This window comes from Adelges cooleyi, unplaced genomic scaffold, assembly GCF_023614345.1.
Source record: "Adelges cooleyi isolate 19-005CV unplaced genomic scaffold, UGA_ACOO_1.1 ACOO_flye_CR_arks_rails_tigmint_CR_PRNA_308, whole genome shotgun sequence".
In the NCBI taxonomy this organism is placed as follows: Eukaryota; Metazoa; Arthropoda; class Insecta; order Hemiptera; family Adelgidae; genus Adelges; species Adelges cooleyi.
The window spans coordinates 147542-175252 of record NW_026095979.1 but is presented as its reverse complement, the minus strand read 5'-3'; the positions used below and the strand labels follow the sequence as shown (position 1 = coordinate 175252).

At 29.0% G+C, this 27711-nt stretch overlaps 1 protein-coding gene across 1 annotated transcript in view; it reads right to left on the bottom strand.

Annotated features, from left to right (window-relative positions):
• The window catches only part of LOC126839803 (uncharacterized), a 46878-nt gene extending 20957 nt beyond the window's left edge, over window positions 1-25921 (bottom strand). The window contains exons 1-8 of the mRNA XM_050575218.1: window positions 25852-25921; window positions 25714-25775; window positions 22107-22176; window positions 21996-22025; window positions 21856-21900; window positions 21276-21329; window positions 20807-20836; window positions 20694-20729 (exon numbers count right to left, since the gene is read on the bottom strand). Coding sequence (XP_050431175.1) covers window positions 20694-20729; window positions 20807-20836; window positions 21276-21329; window positions 21856-21900; window positions 21996-22025; window positions 22107-22176 — 265 coding nt within the window. The 5' untranslated portion in view covers window positions 25714-25775; window positions 25852-25921. The remainder of the gene's footprint in view (window positions 1-20693; window positions 20730-20806; window positions 20837-21275; window positions 21330-21855; window positions 21901-21995; window positions 22026-22106; window positions 22177-25713; window positions 25776-25851) is intronic.
• Between the last annotated feature and the right edge of the window lie 1790 nt (window positions 25922-27711).

The window sequence follows — 27711 nt, the reverse complement described above, 5'->3', positions numbered from 1 at the left end:
TAAATACCTGTAACAAAAAAACATCCATAACAGTAATGAAAATGAGATTAATTTGACCAATTAATGAATGGAATGTATGCTATTAACATAAAACCCATGTCTTACAAGGGCCTTTTAGCTACCGCATTTAAGCGATCTCTAAGTATAGAGAAGGCGTAAATTGGATGTTAAAAAAGATATAATTTTCTTTAACAGAAAAACTTGTTGGAATGGAATACTGTAAAGAGTGTAATCATGCAGTAGCGGATTACGGTTCCTTGAAAATTTTGAAAATGTATGACATTTTTTAATATACAGTGATAGACCCTGGGGATGAACCTAATAAAGAAAAAAATTAGGTTCAGTATATAGGAAGCAACAGTCCACAAAATGTTAATGTCGTCACCAAACAAACGGAACTTCTTATTTTTGCAAAATTCCTTTTATTGAGATTAAGAAAATAATGAAGACAATGGTGCCCCCCCTGGGGACGCCTGAGAAAATAGTAAAAGAAACCGAACTGTGCGCTTTAGTACCTTGTGATCTTTTGAAAATGTAAGATGTAATTCAATCGAAGGGGGTTACTTATGCTATGGTTCGAGTATAGAATTGTATCTGTCAAGTAACAAGTGTTCTTAAACTTAAAACGACTTGACAGTAAATAATTGTTTTGTTTATAAATTATAATTTTATTTTTTGGTGAAATGTTAAAAATTGATATACACCATTCAAAATATTACCTTAATATTATAATAGTCGTTATATGTCATTAGGTCTTCCCAAATAAATAAAACTTTGTAATTACTTAAGATGTTATTCAATCGAGCGGGTTTCCCAGTGCGAATTGGTAAAGAGTAAAACGGTCAATGAATCGTTACTAATAATATGAGTCAAGTATGGATTTTATCTGTCAAGTGACAAATATTCGTAAACCTAAAACGTCTTGACAGCAAATTATTGTTAAGTTTATAATTGTATTTTGTGGTAAAATGTTAATAGTTGAAATGCGCCGTTCAAAATATTACCCTAAACATAATAGTCGTTCTATGTAATTAAGTCTCCCTAAATTATTTTTCCTTTATTGTAATTACTATAAAAGCAAAAAAATGTATAAGGAAAATGTTGTCATTCAATCATGCCATAAGTTCTATTTATAACTAACGAATAACTTAAACACCGTTCTAAATATATTAATTAATTTATAATACTTTAATATAATAGTCTATCTATGTAATTATTTTACCCATATAAAGTGTACTTTATTGTAATTACTGTATAAACAAAAAATGTATAAAGAAAATGTTATTGTTTAACCAAGCAATAAAATCGATTTATAACTAACAAATAACTTTGTAATTACTTTTGCTTGAACTAGGAACAGCATCCAGAGGAATTTCTGTATTATAAATATAAAACAATTATACACTTATTTGAACCCAGTTGTTAAATTTATACATAACAGTCATTCTAAAAATAAAATTAGTTAGACCAACTAATTGAAGCTAAATTTGTTAATAACATAAAATAACTCTCTAGCAACGTTTGAATGAATGCCTTCATCACTCTAAATTGTATAATAAGCTATTTTTTTATGTTTATTATTTTGTTTTTCTATTTAGTTATGTACCACTTTTAAGTAATTTAAACATTTACTTTATGGTCAAAATTGTGTAAAAAAAAATATATATAAAGTAAAATGTTGTCTATTAAAACATGCAATAAGTTTTATTTACTAATAACAAATAACTTTGTAATTACTTTGGTTTTCTTCATCTTGTGATGTATAACCTTTAACGAAAAAATAATTCAATTATATAGTTTTGTAACCCGGTTTGTTTATAATTATTTTGGTATTTTTTTATAACAGTTTAAATTAATCAATGCTAAATAAAGTATAAATATAGAGCCGATATTGCCCCCCCCCCCGCTCTAGAAACAAATTTAAATGTGTGTGTAAAATAAAATAATATAATTTAAAAAAAATTGATTGTGTTATCCATAAAGAATCATGCTGTAATAAAAAGTAACATCTTTAAAATTGTAAATTTATATTTACTTAATTTTTTAAAACTTTGATTAAGATAACTTTTCGCCATTCCGCCAAGTTTGGTGCTTTTTGAAGTTTCTCCGCCTACAAAATACTATATATAAGCTGGTAAAAATTTAATATTTAAAATTACATTCGTATTTATGTTTTATTTTAACATTAAAAGTCTTTGTACGCATTTATTATACAAATAACGCATACAAAGTTCAATATATGAAGAAAAATACACAGTTAAACAAAGATAGAAAATATGTAATTTGAAACAAAATAGAAAATTACAATAAAAATGCTTGAGCTAAGAATATAAAATTTATAATCAAGAAAAAATATAGTATAATAAGAAGTATAATACAACATTATACAAAACAGAAAACTACAATAAAAATGGCTTGAGCTAAAAATAAAAAAATAAACAAGAAAAATTGACATTATGCAACTTCCTATGAATACGATGATTGCGGCCAGAGTAGGTGATAGTAAGAACACTATTTTGTTATTAATTTTATGTTTTGAGATATCTCTCATAATAGAATATAACAAATCGGCGACTGTGAAAACTTTATATTTCTCATACAGACCATACTGTCTATTAAAATTATTTACATGTCTAATAAGCTCGGTGAAATTTATCAACAAAAAAATCAAATGACTGACAACAATGAAGCAATTAAATCCAATCAAGTAATGGGAACCCACGGAACATTTAATTCTTTTTACTACTAATGAATAACTGTGTAATTACTTTGGTTACTATCATCAGCCGTTGAAATACCTGTAAAAGTAATACGAAAAACAAAATTACTTAGTTAATCAAACCAGGTTTGTTGTATTTATCCATAACGGTTTCAATTAATCAATTCCAAATATAGCGTTAGTATTAATTAACTATTGATTAACTTTGTATTTACTTTTAGGTTCATTAGCAGGGAAATCTGAAACAAGAATTTAAAACAATTTTACAGCTACTTAAACCAGGTTGTTACATTTATGTATAACAGTCACTCGAAACATCAAATAACTTTGACCAAATTATCAATACAAAACTTATTAGTAACATAAAAATAATCTCTAGCAAGTTGCAATCAATGCTAAATAAAGTATAAATATAAAGCCAATATTGCCTCCCCCCCCCCGCTCTAGAAACAAATTTAAGTGTATATGTAATACTGTAAAATAAAAATAACGTCTTTAAAATTGTAATTTACACTTACTTAGTTTTTTAAAACTTTGATTAAGACTTTTCGCCATTTTACCTAGTTTGGTGCCTTTGGAAGTATCTTTACCTACAAAATATTTTATATAAGCTAGTAAAAATACAATATTTAAAATTATATTCGTATTTATGTTTTATTTTGATATTAAAAGTCTTTATACGCATTTATTACACAAACAAAGTACAATATATGAAGACAAATACACAGAATAATAAGAAGTATAATACAACATTATACAAAACAGAAAATTACAATAAAAATGGCTTGAGCTAAAAATAAAAGAATAAACAAGAAAAATTGACATTATGCAATTTGCTATGAATACGATGATTGCGGCCAGAGTAGGTGATAGTAAGAACACCATTTTGTTATTAATTTTATGTTTTGTGTTATCTCTCATACTAGTATGTAACAAATGGGTGACTATGAAAAATTTATATTTCACATACAGACGATACTGTCAACTAAAAGTAAATAACAATTATTTACATCGCAATCTAAATTTTTATTTGAAAATATAATTCAAAGTATCCCAAACATTATTATACGCTGAAGGCAATTTTCCACTGATAGAAAATGAAGGACTTGCTATAATATTTGGTGTGCGAAAAATGTATGATAATTTGTATGGCAGGAAATTCATATTAATAATTTATCATAATCCATTAATAAACATAGTCGGGGGCAAAAGTGTATTCCAATTTAGGCAGGTAATCATTTTCAACGAGGGGCATACGTTCTCTCATCATTTTATTTCGACATTAAATATGTAAATTCAGAAAAAAATTGTACAGTTTACTTTAAGCTTAACGGCTAAAAAAATTAAACATAGAACATGCTTTAGCCTGCTGGCTCCTGAATGTTGATGATTTCTGATCTACAATCTCTTTGCGATTTATGACGATAGTATAATCTTAGTTATATGTCCAGGCTATATGTTTGCATGACGAGGACGCCTCGTTATTATTTCGATGGCATCTTATATGTTAATATACGTTTAATGTAGGCCCGCTACTTTCGTATTGAAATTTATTGTCGTTATGTTGTATCGTTTAGCGGCTGGAGGGCCATAGCTAGAGCATGTTCAATGCTAAAACATAGCCGATTTTTTGACAAGAATTAAATTAGGTGCGTCAAACTATAATAACTTAAATTATGAATAAAAAACTATATAAAAATAGTTGTAACATTCAATCAAATCATAACTTCTATTTATAATTCACGAAAGACTTTGTAATTACCTTTGGTCGTATCAGCAGGAATTGTAGGAACTGTAACAAAAATTTAAATATTTATACACTAAATCTAATCCGGTCGTTTTATTTACTCATTACAGAAAAAAATATAACATAACCAAAAACAGATAAATTTGACCAATCAATCAATTCAAAATATAGTATTAAGATTAAGCCAGTAACTTGTATGGATTAGCTATCGTATTTATGTGATAAACAAAATATAGAAGAGGCCAACCTTTAATAGAGAAATTTCGTTTTGGTCGAATATAGAAATCATGAAGGAAAGATTTTCAGCTTCTGAAAAACATCATAATAACCAAGGAGATGAGCCAAGAAAGGCTCAAGAAAGGCTTGAGGAGTCAAGAAATAAAATAACTTTAGTTTGTAGGATTTAATGGTCCGCAGACAAAGCAATACTAATGAAAATATAAATGTCGTCTACATTTATATATATACATATATGATATAATTTAACCGGCTCTTCAAAAATATATCAAACAACAAGAACTAGTATCGTATTTTGTCTGTCGAGTCAAAAGTATTTGTTAACATAAAACGTCAACAATCTATTACGTTAAAAATGGTATTTTGTGGTAAAATGTTAAAAAATGATGAACGCCGTTCAAAAAATTACCCTTAATATAATAGTTGCTATAATTATTATGTTAGTAAGTCTCCCCCCTAAACGTTACTAAATTATTTGTAATTAACTTTGTAATTACTTATGGTTGTAGCAGCAGGCATAGGCGTTACTGGAACATACATATAAAACATATATAAAGTTATTTGAACCCAATTGTTATATTATTATCTATAACAGTCATTCTAAAAATAAAATTACTTTCACCAACTAATTAATTAAGTGTTTTTAAAATGTATTTAATTGTCAATAATGTGTAAACAAAATTATGTATAAAGAAAATTTGATTGTTCAATAAAATCATAATTTCTTTTTACTACTAATGAATAACTTTGTAATTACTTTGGTTACTATCATCATCCACCGGAATTCCTGTAAAAATAATTAAAAATAATAATTGAGTTATTCAAACTCGGTTTGCTGCATTTATCCATAACAGTTTCAATTAATCAATGCCAAATATAGCGTTATTATTAATATATTATTGAATAACTTCGTTTTTACTTTTAGGTTCACCAGCAGGGATACCTGAAACGAATTTAAAACAAATTTACAGCTACTTAAACCAGGTTGTAATTTTTATCTATAACAGTCACTCGAAAAATCAAATAACTTTGACCAATTAATCAATGCAAAACTTTTTATTAACATAAGATTAATCTTTAGCAAGTTGCAACGTTTGTAAAAAACTTTCTTTATAATAAATTGTATAATAATCTATTTTTTTTATGTGTATTCATTCAGTCATTCACAAAAGTTCTTGTGAACTATTATACTTTGATGAACCTAAATGTATTCCGTATACATTAAATATGTTTAAAAATTTGTTTGAAATACCAATAAATGTACTAATCTAATCGTTTTGTAGATTGTTTGCTTTCACCCTTACAAAAATGGTTTACTAAAAATATTCACCTATTGTATAGAATATTCTCTGTCGCAAAGCGTTTTTTTCTGTTGATATGGCATCTAAATTTTAAAATGAAATAAACTTATATGTACATATTTTCGTGGGTTAAAAACCAATATTGTAAATTTAATTATTTGTGAAGCATTATAAATATTGAATTTGAAATATATAGAAGTAAGAGTTGATCACCTTGTAGAAGGTTAAAGTTGTAAGTTTCTGCAAGTTCTGAAATTAAAGCGAGAACTTTGTATACTTAATGATTATCAAAAGACTGTGTAGAAATATTATTATGGAATTATTACCCGGTACAGTGAACATTTGATTATAAACCTCTGAAATTAGCAATACAAAAATTAATGGCATTGAATTTAATTTTCTATTCTATCATAAACTAAAGTAGAAAAGTTATGAAAAAATAATATTTACATTTGTAATTTGGAATAAAATACTTAGCTCTATTATATTAAATACATTTGAAACCTAATGATTGGACAACGGCTGAATTTAATCATATGGGGGAGTAGAACAAGATAAAATAGTTTTTCAGCCTAGTCTGCAACCACGAAAGAGCATTTTCATGTCTGGTTGAAGCACCGAATAAATTTAGAGTAGTGATGGAATTCCATATAATGATATAGTGTATTAAGAAGCATTAACAAGCTAGTATATTAAAACATCAAGTTTCGGGCTAATATTGTCGTGTTTAATATTTGGCTGAAAACAATTCATAGAGAATTTGGGCCCTGTAACTATTTTGAATTTATATCTTACCACTATCTCCCACCCTTATATCCTACCCCCATCCCCATCTCCGTTGTGGTAACGCTTTTTTCGTGGATCTAAGACATGAAAATATCAATAAGATTATTATCACTGAACATTAGCGTTAACCTTTTACCGTCCTGGACTTGCTTTTATGCTTTAATCAACTAAAAAACTACAACACCTTTTTCCATGATGGCGATGGTTGGGACGTGTTGCAGTGTGTAAAACACAATGGCGGTGAAAGAGTTAAAGATACATTTTTGTTTTTTTTATATACATTTCTCCTATAACTAAGATTTTTTTTTTAAACACATAATTATTATTACTCATTTTATAGTTTTCTGTATCTATCATGTCTGTAAGTACATGCTCCAATCCATCTAGAACAAACAAATAAAGGTTTGACCAATAGGAAAGTTCCAAATAAAATCAAAATGAACATAAAAATTATTTAAAAAAATACACCATATGTTACCAACTACCCCTGGTGGGGTAAATAGTAAATTTCTAAAATCAGGTGTGCTCATAGTATTTTATAGTAACTTTTAGTGAAGGCTCGTGCCCATGTGCGATAGTGCATAGACTCAATCGAGAATATTAAACTACCACTTTAAGAAGATGGCACTCCGCTCATGTTTTAAAAAGTTGAGTGTTGGAAATTATTTATAACATTTTAACATAACATAAGTTCATAGCTTTCAGGTGTTAAAGTTAACTTTTTTTTTAAGTCATTTTTTGGAAACACTGTACCATGAAAGTAAACTCATATTTGTATACAGTAAGAATGCATGTGCGGCGTCCGCTTAAATATGTAAATGAATTTATATTTAATTTACAAATAATTTGACACTTAAGCAATCATTGCACAACAATTTTATACTAGTATATTAAAATGTTTCTTACTTCCGTTAGCGACTTTATGTTCAGTAGCTTCTTGGAGTTGCCCGTCTGTAGTAAATGTTTTTAAAAAATGTATAAAATTAGTAAAATTTAAGAAATAACAAAGTTATTCAGTATAATTATAAAATATTACTTACTTGAAATTTCAACCGACTCTATATAGTCCACTGTAAAGAAAAGTTAAATATTATTTTTTTTTTAGAATTTGATCTTATTAGTGTGTGTAAGTATAAAAATAAAATACTTACTTATATTTATATCTCCCAAAACATTTACGCAGATAAATAATAATAAAATACAGGAAATTTTCATTTTAATCTGAAAAAATAAATTTTTGGATTGTCCGATTACTTGTGTGGAATTTTTTTTTCAATGTGTTGTGTAGTTGAATCGAGTGTATTTTGGAACGGTGTAGTTATAGATTGATTTATAAAAAATACAGGTTCCACATAAAGTCAGTTAGATGTATTAATAAAAACCAGTACAGTGGGGTAGGCGCATAGTGGGACGGAGCATAGTTGGGTCGGGGCATATTGAGAACGGTGAAGTCACACTCTTAAAGACATTTTTAATCTGAAAGTGATAAAATCACTTTCGAAAAAATGTTTAGATGCAAATCGGTAGTTAGTATTTTCAAGCCAGTACAGTCCAAACCAAGCACAGTATAAACCAGCAAAGTAAAGAAGTATTAAATTAAGGTGCTGTATTTACAAATAAGCATCAAAGCGTTTATTTTATTCAATTTTAATTATTTTCTTTATAATTATTCATGTAGACCTATAGCCTCCCCGTCCCCACTATGCAACGACCCAACTATGCTCCGTCCCCAACATGCCCCGACCCCACTGTACTGGTTTTTTTTTAAGATTTTAGGTGTTTTTGTTAAAACACGCAATCTGCGAATCAAAGTTTTCCAGCAATTAAAAAGAAACTGTTGTGCCGAATTTGTTTTCCGTTTAATATGTAATGAATATATATGAGTTCTAACTACTGACAAATTTTCAACTTATAGGTCCTAAAATTACGGCTAAAAAACTATAAAAACAAAAAAAGTTGAACCCCTCTAGTAGGTTGGGAAACGGATTTAATTTAAATTTGAGACAACTGACGTGTGCGGGCATACCAAATTAATATCCCTTATACATTTCAATTCGATCCGACTCTTTTTCTCGAAATTATAGCCAGAAAAAGTTCTAACTTAAAAACTCGTACGGTTTTTTTTTGTTTTGATTTATAGAGTTGCTACTCGAAGGAATTGGTTCAGTATTAAAAAAGTTACATTGTATACAGATAAAAAAAAGCCCACATCAGAGTAAAACCTTCGCCGCTCTGCATCGCAGATAAAAATAAAAGCAAACATTTTTATGATATAATCGAAATAGAAAAATATTTTGGACGAAAAAGTCCTTAGATAATTAACTATCTAACTAAATTTATTTTTTATTTTAAGACTAATTTAAAGTACAAGATGAAAAATAGCTTGAACTTGAGTTGTATTTTAAACATACAAAAATTGAAATACAATTTTGCATCATGGAAGTGCATTTAAAATTTAATATACGTACTGTTGTTATTTTATTTACAAAGCTGTTTTTACCACCGATGCCGAGCTAGGTAGTATTCCTATAAAATGTGTGTTTTTTTTTAATCTTGAAACACGATAACATGTTTTACTATGGCTCGATTTACTTTAGGTATGTCGAATTGCCTATATGATGTCGACCTATACAATGCAATGTATATATGTTTTTGTGAATTTATTACCATACGCAACATAGTCGTTGTTCGATTTGACTAACATAGATACATTATTCCTAATCATAGTTTAAATGTTTTACTAACCATTTATTGAATTTACAAAAACAAAAGCCATCGTTGAGGCGGTGGGACATATCAGACACGGAGAGTAATCACTATTTGGTTTTTTAGGTTTCTGCGATAATAACAATACTACATATATGTATAAATACAGGGTGATTTTTTTTATCATAGGCCACTCAATATGTCATAGGGTTAAATAAGAAATTACATTTTTTTTCATATTGTTTTTATACAATATGTGATCTCAATTTTTCACAATTTTTTTTAGTTCGACCCCTTCCTAACTTAGTTTTTCTTTATAGCGGCTTTTGAAACTCAAATGGTAAATTTAGTTTACGTTTAAAAATTTGAATGGTGGATAACCAGTTTTGGACAAGTATTATTAAAGTTATAAGAGTTTAGAAAACAGGGTGGAAAAAGAAGTGGGTTGGGAAAATTCCGGCAGTTAAAAAAACACTATAATCTACCTTTCCTCTTGCACTGATAAAAAAAAATCCTGTATAAATGATATATTAGCTAACTTGTATATATATGTATACCTAAGCGAACTTTGCATCAACATGTTTTTATGAGATTACGAACAATAAAACAACAAGCACCCATGTGAACTAAGTAATACAGTGTATAAAATAGGTGTTTTACATAAGATGGATCATCCGGTATAATGTTTATTTAGGGTATGTGCGGTATGGATGAAAACTTTTATCATAAACAAAGTAGCAAGAAACTACAAACAATGTTTTTTTAAATTTTAAATTACGACTACGTTCGACTTCTATGTACATTTTGGTTGTCCATATTTCGGCAATACAGAAAAAAAAAACATATTTTTCAGCGTTGTTAGTTTATTTACAAAGCTGTTTTTTTAGCATCGATGTCGAGCTAGTAGAATTCCTATGATGTGTGTTTTTTTGTATCTGCTAACAAGATACCATGATATAGTATGGCCCGATTTACTTTAGAAATCCGAAATGATATGTGATTTGGTGACTTCGGAGGGTCAAAAGTAAAAAAAGTCAACTTCTTCACCACCAAAACGGAAAACAAATATAAAAAAGAGTTTTTCAACTTTCTATAACTTAGCAAAATCTGTTGAATTGAGTCAAAATTGTAAAGAATGTCTATTAGCCATGCCCCTATACTCAAAAAACCTCAAACCTAATTTTCAATATTTCTGCACTCTTCCGCAGAATTTAATTTTTAATAAATGGTATTTAATATGAAAATGTATTTTAAATTCATTTTTGATTATATTACTTACTTATGACCATGATGTATAGTGAAATAGGACTAGTGAATTAAATGTTATCGAATGTATACGCTGAAAAAATATGAAAATTAGAAAAATTGAAAAATATATTGAAAGTGAACAATTAAACTACCTTTTGTAGTTAAATATTAGAAGTTTTGATAATATTACTTACTTAAACAATTTCAATGATAGTTAAACCGACTGCTTCAAAGGTTTTTTTACGACTTGTCGAATAGAATCTGTTATGTCACCGAAACAACGCAATGTAAATATGTTTTCCAGATTGTTTTTGCGAATACTATTAACATAAGCAACATAGTCGTTTTTCGACTATATGTTTTTACTAACATATTTACATTATTCGGAAGCCGAGTTAAAATTTTTACAAACCAGTTGTTGAAATTACAAAAACAAAAGCCATCGTTGAGGTGGTGGGGCATATTAGACACGGAGAGTATTAGGTATTTTCAATACATTTTTCTTATAAACATGTTATTTGGTTTTATAGATTACTCCGATAATAACAATATTACAAATATGTATACATACAGGGTGTTTCTTTAATCATAGGCTACTCAATATCTCATAGGGTTATATAAGAAATTACATTTTTTTTTATGTCATTTTTATCCGTTGTACCTAATCTCAATTTTTCACAATTTTTTTGTTTCGACCCCTTCCTTACTTAGTTTTTCTTTAAAGAGGCTTTTTAAACTTAAATGGTAACGCATATAAACCATAAGTTTTTTAAATTTAGAAAACGTTCAACAAATTTGAATGGTTGATAACCAGTTTTGGACAAGTATTTTTAAAGTGATGAGAGTTTAGAAAACAGGGTGGAAAAAGAAGTGGGTTGGGGAAATTCAGGCAGTTAAATAAATACTACACTCCACCTTTCCTATAATTCCTTTTTCAACAATAAACTTGCATAATTTTTATGCCAAGTAAAATTAACTCATGAAATATTTTTTGATTATCATTGCTATTCAAATTTTAAATATTCGGCAGTTTCTTTGAATCGAACATCACTTCAATTTATAGTTGACTGTCCATTTTATTAAATATGGGTTGGACTAATCAAATGAAAAGATTTATTTGTTAAATTTGATGTATTGAGGATGTTGTGGATTTTCAACTTTATACGCAAATAAGATAATTATCTAAAAATAATGTTTTTATATATTTTTTTAATCAATTGTGCAATTTGTACTTATGGTAGTTTAAATGTCATTTTTAGTTATTTTAATATTTTGTGATCCTACCAACATTTTACATTTCATAAGCATTACGGACATTCGATTATATAATATAAAATCAAACTTAAAATTAAAGGTGTTTGACCATCGTCAGTATATTACGCATCAGAAATTTCTTTTCCAAATATATGGTTTAAAAATGGTATATAAATAAAGGTATAAAGACATTTTATATGTTAAATTCTAAAATACCAAACAACAACAAATCTAAATTAAATATTTTCAATTTTTTTGTCATTTTTTTTAATTTTAACAAGAAATATATAAATAATAGATATTTATTTTTTTATTCCATTTTTTTATATTATGGAGAAAAATAACGAAGACTTACAATAAATAATATGTGTACGTTATTCAATTGATAGAATAACATAGATGCCTAGATACGAATCTGTGGATAGTAGGGCCAAACCAAGCACACTGCACAGTAAAAAAATATTATACGTAATAGAGTATTACCTAGTAGTAGTAGTAGAAGTAGTAGTAGTAGGTGATTAAGTAACGGAGGCCCATGTTTAAAGATAAATGTACAAATATCAATAAGAGCGTTATACATAATAGCAATAATGTGTTTAAAAATTAACTTTTAGTATAACGGTGGACACGATTAGGTTGATCGCCCGTCTATAAAAATGTATAGCTGATTATTACAAATTTACTTCCGTACTGCATATTACTTTTCTTTATTTCATTGTCTGGTAGATTGAAATTAAAAAATATTTTTTTTGTCGATAATGGCTCAAACGATGTTTTTTAGGACTTTTAATATAACCATTACAACTCGATTAAACACAAAACAATCATATCCAAATATTTGACGAACCTTGTCTCCCATTGGGCAATATGCAGTCTGATTAGAGCTCACTATCCTCTCACTCTTAGTTAACCAGCCAATCTAGGTCAAGAAGTCCACTTTCGGTCAAAAGAAAACCATAGATATGCAATTATAATGATAATAATAAAATTATAATAATAATAATTTCGCAACAAGTGTGTTTAAAATCGTGAGTTTATTTTAGAATTTATTTATTTTATTTTGCATATGACAAACAGCTAATGATTATAAAGATAATAATGCTAATAATAATGATAATTAAACAACAATACCACATAATAATAACAATAAATAAATATATGCAAAATAAATTAAATTGGTGCAATATGTAAAAGTTATTTATTTATTATGTAAACTCAAGTGGAATACTTAAACCCTCTCTTAGTAGTTGAGCTAGTGTTTTCGTTGCAGTAGTAATGTCGTCTGGTTTTACTTGACAATATGCACCATCAATTAATGGTCTGTATTTTACAATATTATTGACTTTTCCCCCTAATAGTAATAGTACTTCACAAACATCGCCTCTGCTTATTTGATATGTGTTTGAAGTCACTTTTAGACTAACCCATATTCCAATCAAAACACAAATCTTTTTAACAGGATATTTCTGGCCACCCGAAATGAACTCATCTAAAAAATAAAAAAACTGTTGTTAAAAATTGGAATATTTAACTTATTAGCCATCATTTTTCCTTTTTATGCAAGACACAATTGAAGGGTTCAGCGGATAAAGGTTTACTTGACATTTTTGAAATAGTTCAGGAACGTCATATTTGTAACTGAATATTACACGAAAGCTATGGATTTTTTGTATTTCAATTGATGAAATAACTTATAAGAGGAAACATATCAGTCTAGAGATCCTTTATACTACAATACAACACTATAACCCTTTTATTCATGCAATAAAATGCATTTTCGAAAAAAATGTAAGTTAACACCTGTATCCGCTGAACCCTTCAATTACTAAACGTAATATAAAACAAGTTATACAATTATTTATATAATACGTATAATAGTAAAAATCTCAGCTTCTTGAACAAATTTATATTTTTTTATTTTTAGGAACAGAGTCATTAAAAATGAGTTTATAATTTATAAATTTGTTTTTTTTTTTGAGTTGTGAAAAATTTAACACTGCAATAGTCGCCTTATTTGGTGTAACGCCGGTTGTCACGCAGTATCTGTTGGATACACGATTAACTTTTTATAATTACCTGTAATTGAGATCGAGTATTGGAGTGGATAAGTACACAAAACAGTATATATATTAAATTAATCATTCGCAATTTAACATATTTACATATAAAATTAGAGATTTATACCTGCATATCGTGTGGAACTGTGAAATACGACGCGACTATTGGAGTGAAATGACCTATTCTAATTTAAAAAATAACCTAATTTTACCTAACCTAACCTAACAAAATATCATTTGAGAATAAAATAAATGCAATTGGAAGACATCACTGTATACAAACGACCTAAATAATGTATAAAAATGAAAAATCAGAAAAAGTTGACTTTTTAGATGATATATCGCGTGGTTTCTGTGAAATACAATGATGCCCTAAACCTAAAACCCAAATGATGGACAAATTTATCGATCAACTGTCATCTACCGTATACCTAGTCTGAGGAATAGACAAAGGGGTAAATTGATAACAGTGTGCGCGAATGTTTTATTACAAAAATAATAAGCCGTGTATCTATTAGATTTGGCTCAACTATTGCAGTGTTAAGAATTTCTTTAGAAAGTTGAAAAAATTCTAACACGCTTAATTAATTTAAAAACTAACTATCAAAAACTATTTTTCGACCAGTAACTTTAACCAAATTATTCTAGTTGTTTGAGCTCTTGAAAATGTTTAAATGTTATATAAATATTATGTATGTTAGTAAATATTGAAAAAACAAAAACTAAAAGGTCTTAAAAAGAAAAAAACTCAAATTTTTAATATATTAAAAAATTTGGTTGTGTTATAAAGCCTATAAAATATTGTGTTATCCATATTAAATAACGCTGTAAAAAATGTATGTTGTAAAAAAATAATTAGCATTAAAACTCCATATTTATAATCACCTAGTTTTTGGGTAAGTACTTTTATTATAACATTTCTAGTAATATCTCTTCTCGCCTTTCCAAGTTCTTTCAGTTGTGAAGTTTCAATACCTGTATAAATGTATGTATGAATAACTCGTTTGAAAATAAAATATTTATTTATATATTCGTAAGTACAAATAGAGTGGGAAGGAACGAAAAAATATATGGTAATTAGAATATAAGGAGTATTAATGGAGCCTAAAAGGGGTGAACAAATAAAATAGAGTACAGCGTTTGTCCGGTGATCAACCAAGGTAAAGAAGCTATGTTATGAAAAGTGCGGACAGTGATGTAGTCGTGAGAGGATGCAGTATTTTTAGTAAAACAGCGATATAGGCAAAAATGTATTCTGTATTCGCTCAATTCTTATCTAGTCCTTTGTTTAAAATAGTGTTTAATTACTACTCCATTCTAGAACCCTTAAATGAAGTCTTCCCAACTTGAAGTCAATTGTTGTGTGGATAAAAAAATATACAAAGCAAATTTTATTTTTCAAACAAGCCATAAGTTCTATTTACTACTAACTAGTAGCTGTGTATGTTATTTTGTATTGGGTATCACCTGTAACAAAAAAACAAATTATATAATTATATAGTTAATCAAACCTGTTTGTTATATATTTTATCTATAACAGTGATAAAAATGAGAATAATATGAACAATTATTGATGAATGCAAAGAATATTTTTAACATAAAACCCATGTGTTATTAGGCCCTTTTAGGTACCGCATTTAAGTGATCTTAAAGTATAGGGAAGCCGTAAATGGGATGTTAAAAAAGAAAATATTTTCTTTAATAGAAAAACTCGTTGGAGTGGAATACTATGAAGAAAGTAATCATGCAGTAGCGGATTACGGTACCTTGAAAATGTTGAAAATTACTTTAATTAATTAAATTAATTTTTCAACATACAGTGATAGACCCGGGGGATGAACCAAGTAAAGAAAAAAGCTAGGTTCAGTATGTAGGAGACAACAGTTCACAGATAAGGTAATACTTAAAAATGTTAACGTATCTGCAAACAAAAGGAACTTCTTATTTTTTGCAAAATTCCCTTTAATGAGATTAAGAAAATATAGAGGACAACGGTGGCCCCCTTGGGGACGCCTGAGAAAATAGTAAAAGAAACCAAACTGTGCGCTTTAGTACCTTGTGATTTTTTAAAAATGAAAGATGTAATTCAAGCGAGGGAGTTACTAATGCTATGATTCAAGTATAGAATTGTATCTGCCAAGTTACAAGTATTCTTAAAGTTAAACGTCTTGACAATAATAATTGTTATGTTTATAAATTATAACTTTATTTTGTAGTGAAATTGTAAAAGTTGATGTACACCATTCAAAATATTACTTTAATATTATAATAGTCGTTGTATGTCATCAAGTCTCCCCAAATAAATAAAACTTTGTAAATGCTTAATATTTTATTCAAGCGAGCGGGTTTCCCAATGCCAATTGGTGTAGAGTAAAATGGTCAATGAAACGTTACTAATAATATGTTACAAGTATGGATTTTGTCTGTCAAGTCACAAGTCTTCGTAAACTTATAACGTCTCGACATCCAATTATTGTTAAGTTTATAATTGTGTTTTGTGGTGGAATGTTAATAATTGATATACACCATTCAAAATAGTACTTTAATACAATAGCCGTTCTATGTTATTAAGTATCCCCAAACAAATTTTACATTATTGTAATTACTGTATAAACAAAAAATTTACTTTATGGTCAATATTATGCAAACAAAAAAAATATATAAAGTAAATTTTTGCTATTAAAACAAGCAATAAGTTTTATTTACCACTAACGAATAACTTTTTAATTACTTTGGTTTTCATTCTCAGGCGGAGCACAATCTGTAACAAAAAAAAATTAAATTATATAGTTAATCAAACCCGGTTTGTATTTATTGTTTTGGTATTTTTTATAGTTTAAATTAATCAATGCTAAAAAAGATTGAACTTAGATATTGCCGCTATTGCTCCCCCCCCCCCCCTCAAGAAATAAAATTAAATGTATGGGTAATACTGTAAAATAAAAAAATTAAAGTATCTCTAAAAAAACACCACAAATTATCAATATAATTATTAAAAAATGTATTGAATTATTCATAAATAATCATGCTGCAATAAAAAGTAACATTTTTAAAACTGTTAATTTATATTTACCTATCATTTTAAAACTTTGAATAATACACATTTTCGCCTTTTCGCCAAGTTGGGGGAATTTTGAAGTTTCTTTTTCTGCATAAAATTATATATAGGCTGGTTAAAATTACAATATTTAAAATTATATTCGTATTTATGTTTTATTTTGATATTAAAAGTCTTTATACGCATTTATTACACAAATAACGCATACAAAGTACAATATATGAAGAAAAATACGCAATATAATAAGAAGTATAATACAAAGATAGAACATATATAAAAAGTAACTTTATACAAAACATAAAATTACAATAAAAATAACTTGAGTTAAAAATAAGTATAAACAAGAAAAATTGACACTATGCAATTTGCTACGAATCGAATTCATTGGTAGAGACCAAAAGAAAATGTGATAGTAATAACACTATTTTGTTATTCATTTTATGTTTTGTGTTATCTCTCATATATGTATATAACAAATCGGTAACTAAGAAAATTCTATATTTCACATACAGACGATACTGTCTACTAAAAGTAAATAACAATTATTTACATGTCTAATAAGTTCGGTTAATTTAACAAAAAAAAAACTTATGTCTGACACCAATGTAACAATTAAATTCTATCAAGTAATTCAAACCTACGGACTATTTGAACCTGGAATGAACGTGGCCATATTCGAATCTTAGCACATACATTTTTTTCTGTTATACGGAATTGTATACGTAGTTCAAAAGAAGCTTTATTGCTTTTATCAGTAAGTGAAAAAAATCATAAAATCGTATACAGCTTATGCGTTCTAAGCACATCATACATTCAAACTTATGCTTCAATTATTGGTCTTTTAAATTATAACTAGAAGTCAGTGAAACCAAAAAACGTACAGATGAAACAGTAGCTGAATGGGGTGCGTTAGTCAAAAACCTTGCATCCAAATGCAATTTCTTGTTAGAGTTGTCTACCGTCGTCTGTGACATTTACGTAGTGGGTATGGATCGAGAGAAAGTGCAAGCTCGACTACTGGAAGAAGATGCTTGTAGAGTAATCACAAAATTCATAAGCCTCTCAGAGATAGTTACTGCCAAAGAGGCTACTATAAAAGATAAAAATGATTAGGAGACGGACGAAGTCGATCAGAGGCAAGCGCGAAAGTTCAAACCAGCTAATATTCGGGCGAATTCCTTGTTTTGGGATATGGGGATGTATATATTATCGATTCAATGACTACAACTGAAACATCTGTAATCAAAAAGGACATTTTGCTCTAATATGCAAGGACGGTAAGAAAGCAAAAGTATTGTCGCAAACTAAATTTTTATCTGAAAATTCAATTGAAAGTATCCCGAGAATTATTATACGCTGAAGGCAGCTTTCCATAGATAGAAAAAAAAAAGAAAGACTTGCAATAATATTTGGTGAGCGAAAATTGTATGATAATTTGTATGGCAGGAAATTTGTATTAATAATTGATCATAATCCATTAATAATTATATTCGGGGACAAAAGTGTATTCCAATTTATGCAGGTAATCATTTACAACGATAGGCATACGTTCTCTCACCATTTGATTTCGATATTTAATATGTAAGTTCGGGCAAAAAATTTAACAGTCTACTTAAAATTTAACGACTAAAAATATAAAACATGGAACACGCCTTAGCCTGCTGGCTCCTGAACGTTGATCATTTCTGATCTACAATCTCTTGGCGATTTACGACGATAATATAGTCTTAGTTATATATTCAGGTCATACGTTTGCATGACGAGGACGACTCGTTATTATTTCGATGGCATCTTATATGTTATTATACGTTTAAAGTAGGCGCGTTACTTTCGTATTGAAATTTATTGTCGTTATGTTGTATCGTTTTGCGGCTGGAGGGCCAAAGTTAAAGCATGTTCAATGCTAAAACATAGCCGAATTTTTGGTAAAAATTAAATTGAGTGAGTCAAGCTGTAATAACTTAAATTATGAATAAAAAACTAAATAAAAATAGTTGTAACATTCAATCAAGTTATTACTTCTGTTTATAATTCACGAATGAATTTGTAATTACCTTTGGTCGTATCAGCAGGAATTGTAGGAACTGTAACAAAAATTTAAAATATTTATACAGTTAATCTAATCCGGTGTTTTTATTTATCTAAAACAGAAAAAATATAACATATCCAAAAACAGATAAATTTGACCAATTAATCAATTCAAAATATAGTATTAAGATTAAGTCAGTAGCTCGTATGGATTAGCAATCGTATTTATGTGATAAACAAAATATAGAAGAGGCCAATCTTTAATAGAGAAATTTCGTTTTGGTCGAATACCACGAAGTAAGAAATCATAAAGGAAAGATTTGCAGCTTCTAAAAATATCATAATAACCAAGGTGATGAGCCAAGAAAGGCGCACGAACTTTAGTTTGTAGAATTTAATGTTCCACAGACAAAGCAATACTAAAGAATACATAAATGTCGTCTACCTATGTGTATACATTTATGATATGATTCAACCAGCTCTTCAATAATATATCAAACAACAAGAAGAGTCAAAAGTATTTGTTAACATAAAACGTCAACAATCTATTACGTTAAAAAATGATATTTTGTGGTAAAATGTAAAAAATGATAAACGCTGTTCCAAAAATTACCCTAAATATAAAATTTGTTATAATTATTATGTTAGAAAGTCTCTCCAACTAAACTTTACCAGATTGTTTGTAATTAACTTTGTAATTACATTTGGTTGTATCAGCAGGAATAGGCGTTCCTATAAGACCTATTAAAGTTATTTGAACCCAGTTGTTATATTATCCATAACAGTCACTCCAAAAATAAAATTACTTACACCAACTAATCATTTAAGTGTTTTTAAAATTTACATAATTGTTAATAATGTGTATACAAAATAATGTGTATAGAAAATTTGATTGTTCAATCAAATCATATGTTGTTTTTACTATTAATGAATAACTTTGTGATTACTTTGTTTACTGTCATCGTCCACCGGAATACCTGTAAAAATAATTTAAAAAAATAATTTAGCTATTCAAACTCGGTTTGCTGTATTTATCCATAACAGTTTCAATTAATCAATGTCAAATATAGTGTTAATAATAATTAACTATTGAATAACTTCGTATTTACTTTTAAGTTTACCAGCAGCGATACCTGAAACAAGAATTTTAAACAATTTCACAGCTACTTAAACCAGGTTGTTATATTTATCTATAACAGTCACTCGAAAAATTAAATTTCGTAGACCAATAAGTCAATGCAAATTGCAAATAAATGTATTCCGTATACATTAAATTTGTTTGAAATACCAATAAAAGTACTAATCTAATATTTTTGTAGATTGTTTGCTTTCACGCTTAAAAAATTGTTTACTAAAAATATTCACCTATAATTTTGAATATTTTCGGTTGCAAAGTATATTTTTCTATCGATATGGCATCTAAATTTTAATATAAAATAAACTTATATTATATACATGTTTTCGTGTATTAAAAACCAAAATTTTAAATGTAATTCTTTGTGAAGCATTATAAATATTGAATTTGAAATACATAGAAGTAAGAACTGATCACCTTGTAGAAGGTTAAAGTTGTGAGTTTCTGAAAGTTCTGAAATTAAAGCGAGAACTTTGTATACTTAATGATTATCAAAAGACTGTGTAGAAATATTATTATGGAATTATTACCCGGTACAGTGAACATTTGGTTATAAACCTCTGAAATTAGCAATTCAAGAATTAATGGTATTGAATTTAATTTTCTATTCTATCATAAACTAAAGTAGAAAAGTTATGAAAAAAAAATATTATAATTAGTAATTCGAAACAAAATACTTAGCTATATTGTATTAAATACATATCAAACCTAATGATATAACAACGGCTTAATTTAATCACATGGAAGAGTAGAACAAGATCAAATAAGATTATTATCACTGAACATTAGCGTTAACCTTTTACTGTCCTGGACTTGCTATTATGCTTTAATCAACTAAAAAACTACGAAACCTTTTTCCAAGATGGCGATGGTTGGGACGTGTTGCAGTGTGTAAAACACAATGGCGGTGAAAGAGTTAAAGATACATTTTTGGTTTTTTTTTATATACATTACTTCTAAAACTAAGATTTTATTCTGTTATCACATAATTATTATTACTCATTTTATAGTGTTCTACATCTATCATGTTTGTAAGTACATTATCCAATCCCTCTAGAACAAACAAATAAAGGTTTGACCAATAGAAAAGTTACAAATAAAATCAAAATGAACATAAAAATCATTAAAAAAAATACACCATACGTTACCGACTACCCCTGTTGGGGTAAATAGTCAATTTTTAGAATCAGGTGGGCTCATAGTATTATATAGTAACTTTTAGAGAAGGCTCGTGCCTATGTGCGATAGTACACAGACTTAATCGAGAATATTAAACTACCACTTTAAGGAGATGGTACTCCGCTCATGTTTTAAGAAGTTGAGTGTTGGAAATTATTTACATTTTAACATAACAAAGTCAAAGTTCATAACTTTTAGGTGTTAAAGGTAACTTTTTTTTTTAAGTCATTTTTTGGAAACACTGTACCATGAAAGTAAACTTATATTTTTATACAGTAAGAATGCATGTGCGGCGTCCGCTTAAAGATTTAAAGAAATTTATATTTAATTTACAAATAATTTGACACTTAAGCAATTATTGCACAACAATTTTATACTAGTATATTAAAATGTTTCTTACCTCCGTTAGCGACTTTAGGGTCAGTAGCTTCTCGGAGTTGCGCGTCTGTAGTAAATGTTTTTAAAAAATAGGTATGTATAAAATTAGTAAAATTTAAGAAATAACAAAGTTAATCAGTATAATTATAAAATATTACTTACTTGAAATTTCAACCGACTCTATATAGTCCACTGTAAAGAAAAGTTAATTATGAAATTTTTATTAGAATTTTATCTACCTTGTGTGGGTAAGTATGAAAATAAAATACTTACTTATACTTATATCTGCCAAAACATATACGCAGATAAATGATAATAAAATACAGGAAATTTTCATTTTCATCTGGAAAGTGAAATCTTAAGATAATTCGAGTTCATTTCAATTACCTGGGTGGAATTTGTTTTAAATGTAATGTGTAGTTGAATCGGGTTTATTTTGGGATGGTTAGGTTAGATTAGGTTGATTTAAAAAAAATACAGGTTTCACATACAGTCAGTTAGATGTATTTATAAAAAACAGTACAGTGGGGTCGAGAAACAGTGGGTCACAGTTTTACAGAAATTTTTTATCTGAAAGTGATAAAATCACTTTCGAAAAACGTTTGGATGCAAATCAGTAGTTAGTATTTTCAAGCCAATACAGTCCAAACCAAGCACAGTATAAACCAGCAAAGTTAAAAAGTATTAAATTGAGTTGCTGTATTTACAAATAAGCATCAAAGCGTTTATTGGAAAGTGATTTTATTCAATTTTATCACTTTTCTTTATAATTATTCCTGTAGACCTATAACCTACCTGTCCCCACTTTGCCCCTACCCCACTGTACTGGTTTTTTTTTAAGATTTCAGGTATTTTTGTTAAAATACGCAATCTGCGAAAACACAGTTTTCCGGCAATTAAAAAAAAAACTGTAGTGCCGAATTTGTTTTCCATTTAATATGTTATGAATACATATTAGTTCTAACTACTGACAAAGTTTCAACTTAAAGGTCCTAAAATTACGGCTAAAAAACTATAAAAACAAAAAAAATTGAACCCCTTCTAGGGGGTTGGGAAACGGATTTAATTAAAATTTGATACAAGTGACGTTTGCTGGCATACCAAATAAATATCCCTTATACATTTCAATTCGATCTAACTCGTATTCTCAAAATTATAGCCAGAAAAATTTCTAACTTAAAAACTCGTACGGATTTTTTTGTTTTTTCGAATTTCGTCTGTGAAGAAGTAAACTTTTTCAACTTTTACCCCCCCCCCTGCCCCTAAAGTACTGTAACGGTGCAACACAACATCTAAAACGGCCTTTCTCAAGGCTACCAACGATCCGTACCGAATAGTAAACACAACTACCGAAAAACCACTAACAAAACATCGGCAAATGGGATTGCGGGGTTTTTATGAGAACAGCATAAATACCGACCGCAATCCCATAATCAGTACAGTCTTCTTCCAACCATCCGGGTATCTTATACACTGGATCAGTTGGAAGCCGACACCTATACTATCAACCGCCAGCGTCTACCAGCAGTAGCAAGCGACACCAGCAGTAACCACAGCGGCCCCAGCAGCAGCAGAACCGACAGAAGCGGCACCCGTAGCCGACGTGCCGACAGCTCCCACGGCTCCACCGACGATTCCACATCGAAGGCCGTCCTTCTTAAAATACAGAGTCACATATTAAAGTTGCGCTCTCCTCCCGGTGACTAGAGTCCGTAGGCGCTTATTCAAGCTGCCCTACCTTCCTCCTAGTCATCCCAACACATCCCCCACACGTCTGTATCCCCGGTAGGACAATATAGTACTATAACTGTGAGGTACATAGTGCCCGTTTCCCCAGCGTGAGAGGCGAACTTATGCGAGTCCCGCCCTCACCGTTACTTATTGTATTACCTAAAACCTCTGAATAATAAAGAAAAACCGTAATATCAAGCATCCGTTTTATTATTCAACACACGACACGGCGAGGCACCCGCCACCCGTATCAGTACCAACAAATGAAATTTGCGCTTTATAGAGTTGCTATTACAAGGAATTGATCCAGTATTAAAAAAATTACAGTGTATACAGGCTAAAAATAAACGCCAACATTTTTATGATATTATCAAAACTGAAAAATGTTTTGGACGAAAAAGTCCTTAGATAATGAATTATATATATATATTTTTTTATTTTTAATTTTAAGACTAATTAAAAGTACAAGATGAAAAATAGGTTGAACTTGAGTTGTATTTTAAAGATACAAAATCAAATATTTAATTACAATTTTGCATCATGGAAGTGCATTTAAAATTTAATATATGTATACGTTGTTATTTTATTTACAAAGCTGTTTTTAGCATTAATGCTGAGCTAGTATTCCTATTATGTGTGTTTTTTTTGTATATGGTAACACTATAACATGTTTTACTATGGCCCGATTTACTTTAGATATGTCGAATTGCCTATATGATGTCGACCAATACAATGCAATGTAAATATGTTTTTGTGAATTTAGTAATATACGCAACATTCGGTCGTTTTGACTAACATATTTCCATTGTTCCTAAGCGTAATTTAAACGTTTTACTAACCAGTTATTGAATTTACAAAAACAAAAGCCATCGTTGAAGCGGTGGGACATATCAGAAACGGAGAGTATTAGGTATGAATCACTATATTTTCAACACATTTTTCTTATAAACATGTTATTTGTTTTTATAGGTTACTCCGATAATAACAATACTACAAATATGTATACATACAGGGTGTTTTTTTTATCATAGGCCACTCAATGTCTCATAGGTTTATATAAGAAATTACATTTTTTTTTTATGTCATTTTTATACATTGTACCTTATCTCAATTTTTCACAATTTTTTTGTTTCGACCTCATCCTTACTTAGTTTTCTTTAAAGCGGCTTTTTAAACTTAAATGGTAACGCATATATTCCATAAGCTTTTTAAATTTAGAAAACGTTCAAAAATTTTGATTGGTTGATAACCAGTTTTGGACAAGTATTTTTAAAGTGATGAAAGTTTAGAAAACAGGGTGGAAAAACAGGAGGGTTGGGGAAAATTCGGGGAGTTAAAAAAATTCTACACTCCACATTTCCTCATGCACTGATAAAAAAAAATCTGTATAGAATAAACATTAGCTAACTTGTATGTATATATAGTTATGCGAACTTTGCATCAACATGCTTTTATGTGATTACGAACAATAAATCACAAGCACCCATGTTAACTAAGTGATACAGTGTGTACAATATGTGTCTTACATAAGATGGATCACCCGGTATAATGTTTATTTAAAGTATGTACGGTATGGATAAAAAACTTTTATCATAAACAATACAAGAAAAAACTACGAACAATGTTTTTTTTAAATTTTAAATTACGACTACGTTCTACTTCTACCTACATTTTGGTTGTCCATATTTCGGCAATACAGTAAAATAAAAACATATTTTGCAGCGTTGTTAGTTTATTTACAAAGCTGTTTTTTTAGCATCGATGCCGAGCTAGTAGAATTCCTATGATGTGTGTTTTTTTGTATCTGCTAACACAATACTATGTTTTACTATGGCCCGATTTACGTTAGATATCCGAAATTATATGTGATTTAGTGACTTTGGTGAGTCAAAAGTAGAAAAAGTCAACTTCTTCACCACAAAAACGGAAAACAACTATAAAAAAAAGTTGTCAGTTTTTCAACTTTCTATAACTAAAACTGTTGAATCGAGTCAAAATTGTAAAGAATGTCTTCAGCCATGCCCCTATACTCAAATAACCTCAAATCTAAATTTTAATGTTTCTACGCTTCTCCGCGTGATTTAATTTTTTATAATTGGTATTTGATATGAAAATTTATTTAAAATAAAATTTTGATTATATTACTTACTTATGACCTTGGTGTATAGTGAAATAGGACTAGTGGATTAAATGTTATCGAAGGTCTATGTGCTGAAAAAATATGAAAATCAGAGAAATATATTGAAAGTGTACTATTAGTTTTTGAAGTTTTGATAATATTACTTACTTAAACAAATTCAATGTTAGTTAAACCGACTGCTTCAAAGGTTTTTTTACAATTGTCGAATAGCATCTGTTATGTCGACTGAAACATTACAATGTAAATATGTTTTTCAGAATAATTGTTTTTGCGAATACTATTAACATAAGCAACATATTCATTTTTCTTTTTGACTAACATATTTATATTATTCGGAAGCCGAGTTTAAATTTTTACTAACCAGTTATTGAAATTACAAAAACAAAAGCAATCGTTGAGGCGGTGGGGCATACGGACATGGGGAGTATTAGGTATGTTTCATTTAGTTTCATTACATTTTTTTATAAACATGTTATTTGATATTGTAGGTTTCTGCGATAATGACAATACTACAAATATGTGTACATACAGGGTGATTTTTTTATCATAGACCACTTGATAACTCATAGGATCGGCCATATCCACATCACTCCATGTTTGCGCGACTTCACAATAACTTGGTATTTGCGGGTAGTTTTATTTTGCCAAATGTAAATAGACAAAAAAGTCAAACTAATGTTGACAATACGAATAGCAGTATTAGCTGCCCTTAGTGGACAGCCTACAATATAACTGAGAGCCGTTTCAGTTACCTACTAAAAAATATATATGAAAAGTGAAACATCAGTGATTTAATATTTTAATTAAGGAAATGTTAGGGGATAAATTACTCATCTGTACAGCGTATAGCGAAACAAAATAAGTTTCTTGCTTACAGATACACTTCTGTTCAGCACTTGCGGTTTAGTGATTTTGAACGTCGTCTTGAGTATGTTGCCAAAATAATTATTAAATTGAAAGAAGAACCGTCATTTTTGTTAAATATATTGTGGACCGATGAGGCGAAGTTTTATAATAATGGTACTGTTAATTCACACAACAGACATTTCTGGAGCGATACGAACCCTCACTGTATTTCGCAAAATAAAACTCAAGTGCGTTGAAGTGTCAATTGTGTGGTGTGGGCTCATTGACTGTCATATAATTGATCCTTATTTTTATCAAGGTAGTCTTAATGCTAGGAAATATCTAGAGCTTTTGAAAAATGATTTACCATCACTTTTGGAAAATTTACCGCTAGAAGCGGCTAAATATATTTTGGCAACAGGACGGAGCTCCAGCCCATAGTGCGAAAACTGTGCAAAACTACTTATCTAATACATTTGGTAGTCGATGGATGGGTACGAAGAGCGAAGGTGTACCAGATCACCTGATTTAACAGTCATGGATTTTTATTTTTGGGGCTTCCTAAAGAACGAGGTTTATAAAACCCCCATAGTTGATGTAGACACTTTAAAAATAGAATAAAACATATATGCTCATATGTACCGGACACGATTTTGAAAAAGGTAACAACTGATGAAATAAAAAAATGGTTATCACTTTGTTTGGATACGAATTGACAACATTTTGAGCATTAATTACAAAAATGAATAAATAAACTTTTATTTTTTGTGCTGAAAAATCGTATTGTTGACTTAATTTTCACATAGTTGAACTAATAAAATCTGTGATAACAATTATGCACAATCATTGGCGGCTACAGCTACAATCTGTAATAATTCGGCAATGTGTTTATAAAAAAAAAAAAAATAGTCAAAAATATATGTTATAAGGCTGTTGCGTGAGTACCACGGTTATGGTCGCTGTGGTTAAATCACTATGCCACAGATTTGATACCAGTTTATTTATGGTCAACCGTTTCATCCCCCAGTATGTTTGAATAGTTAGATTAAAACTGCTTATCTGCCGTCTGGTTTTTGACGGTTATCGGATAATACGAGCATAAATATTGGTTGGCTACTGGTTTTCGATACACCTCAGAAATAAGGCATTAATTAAGAGAAA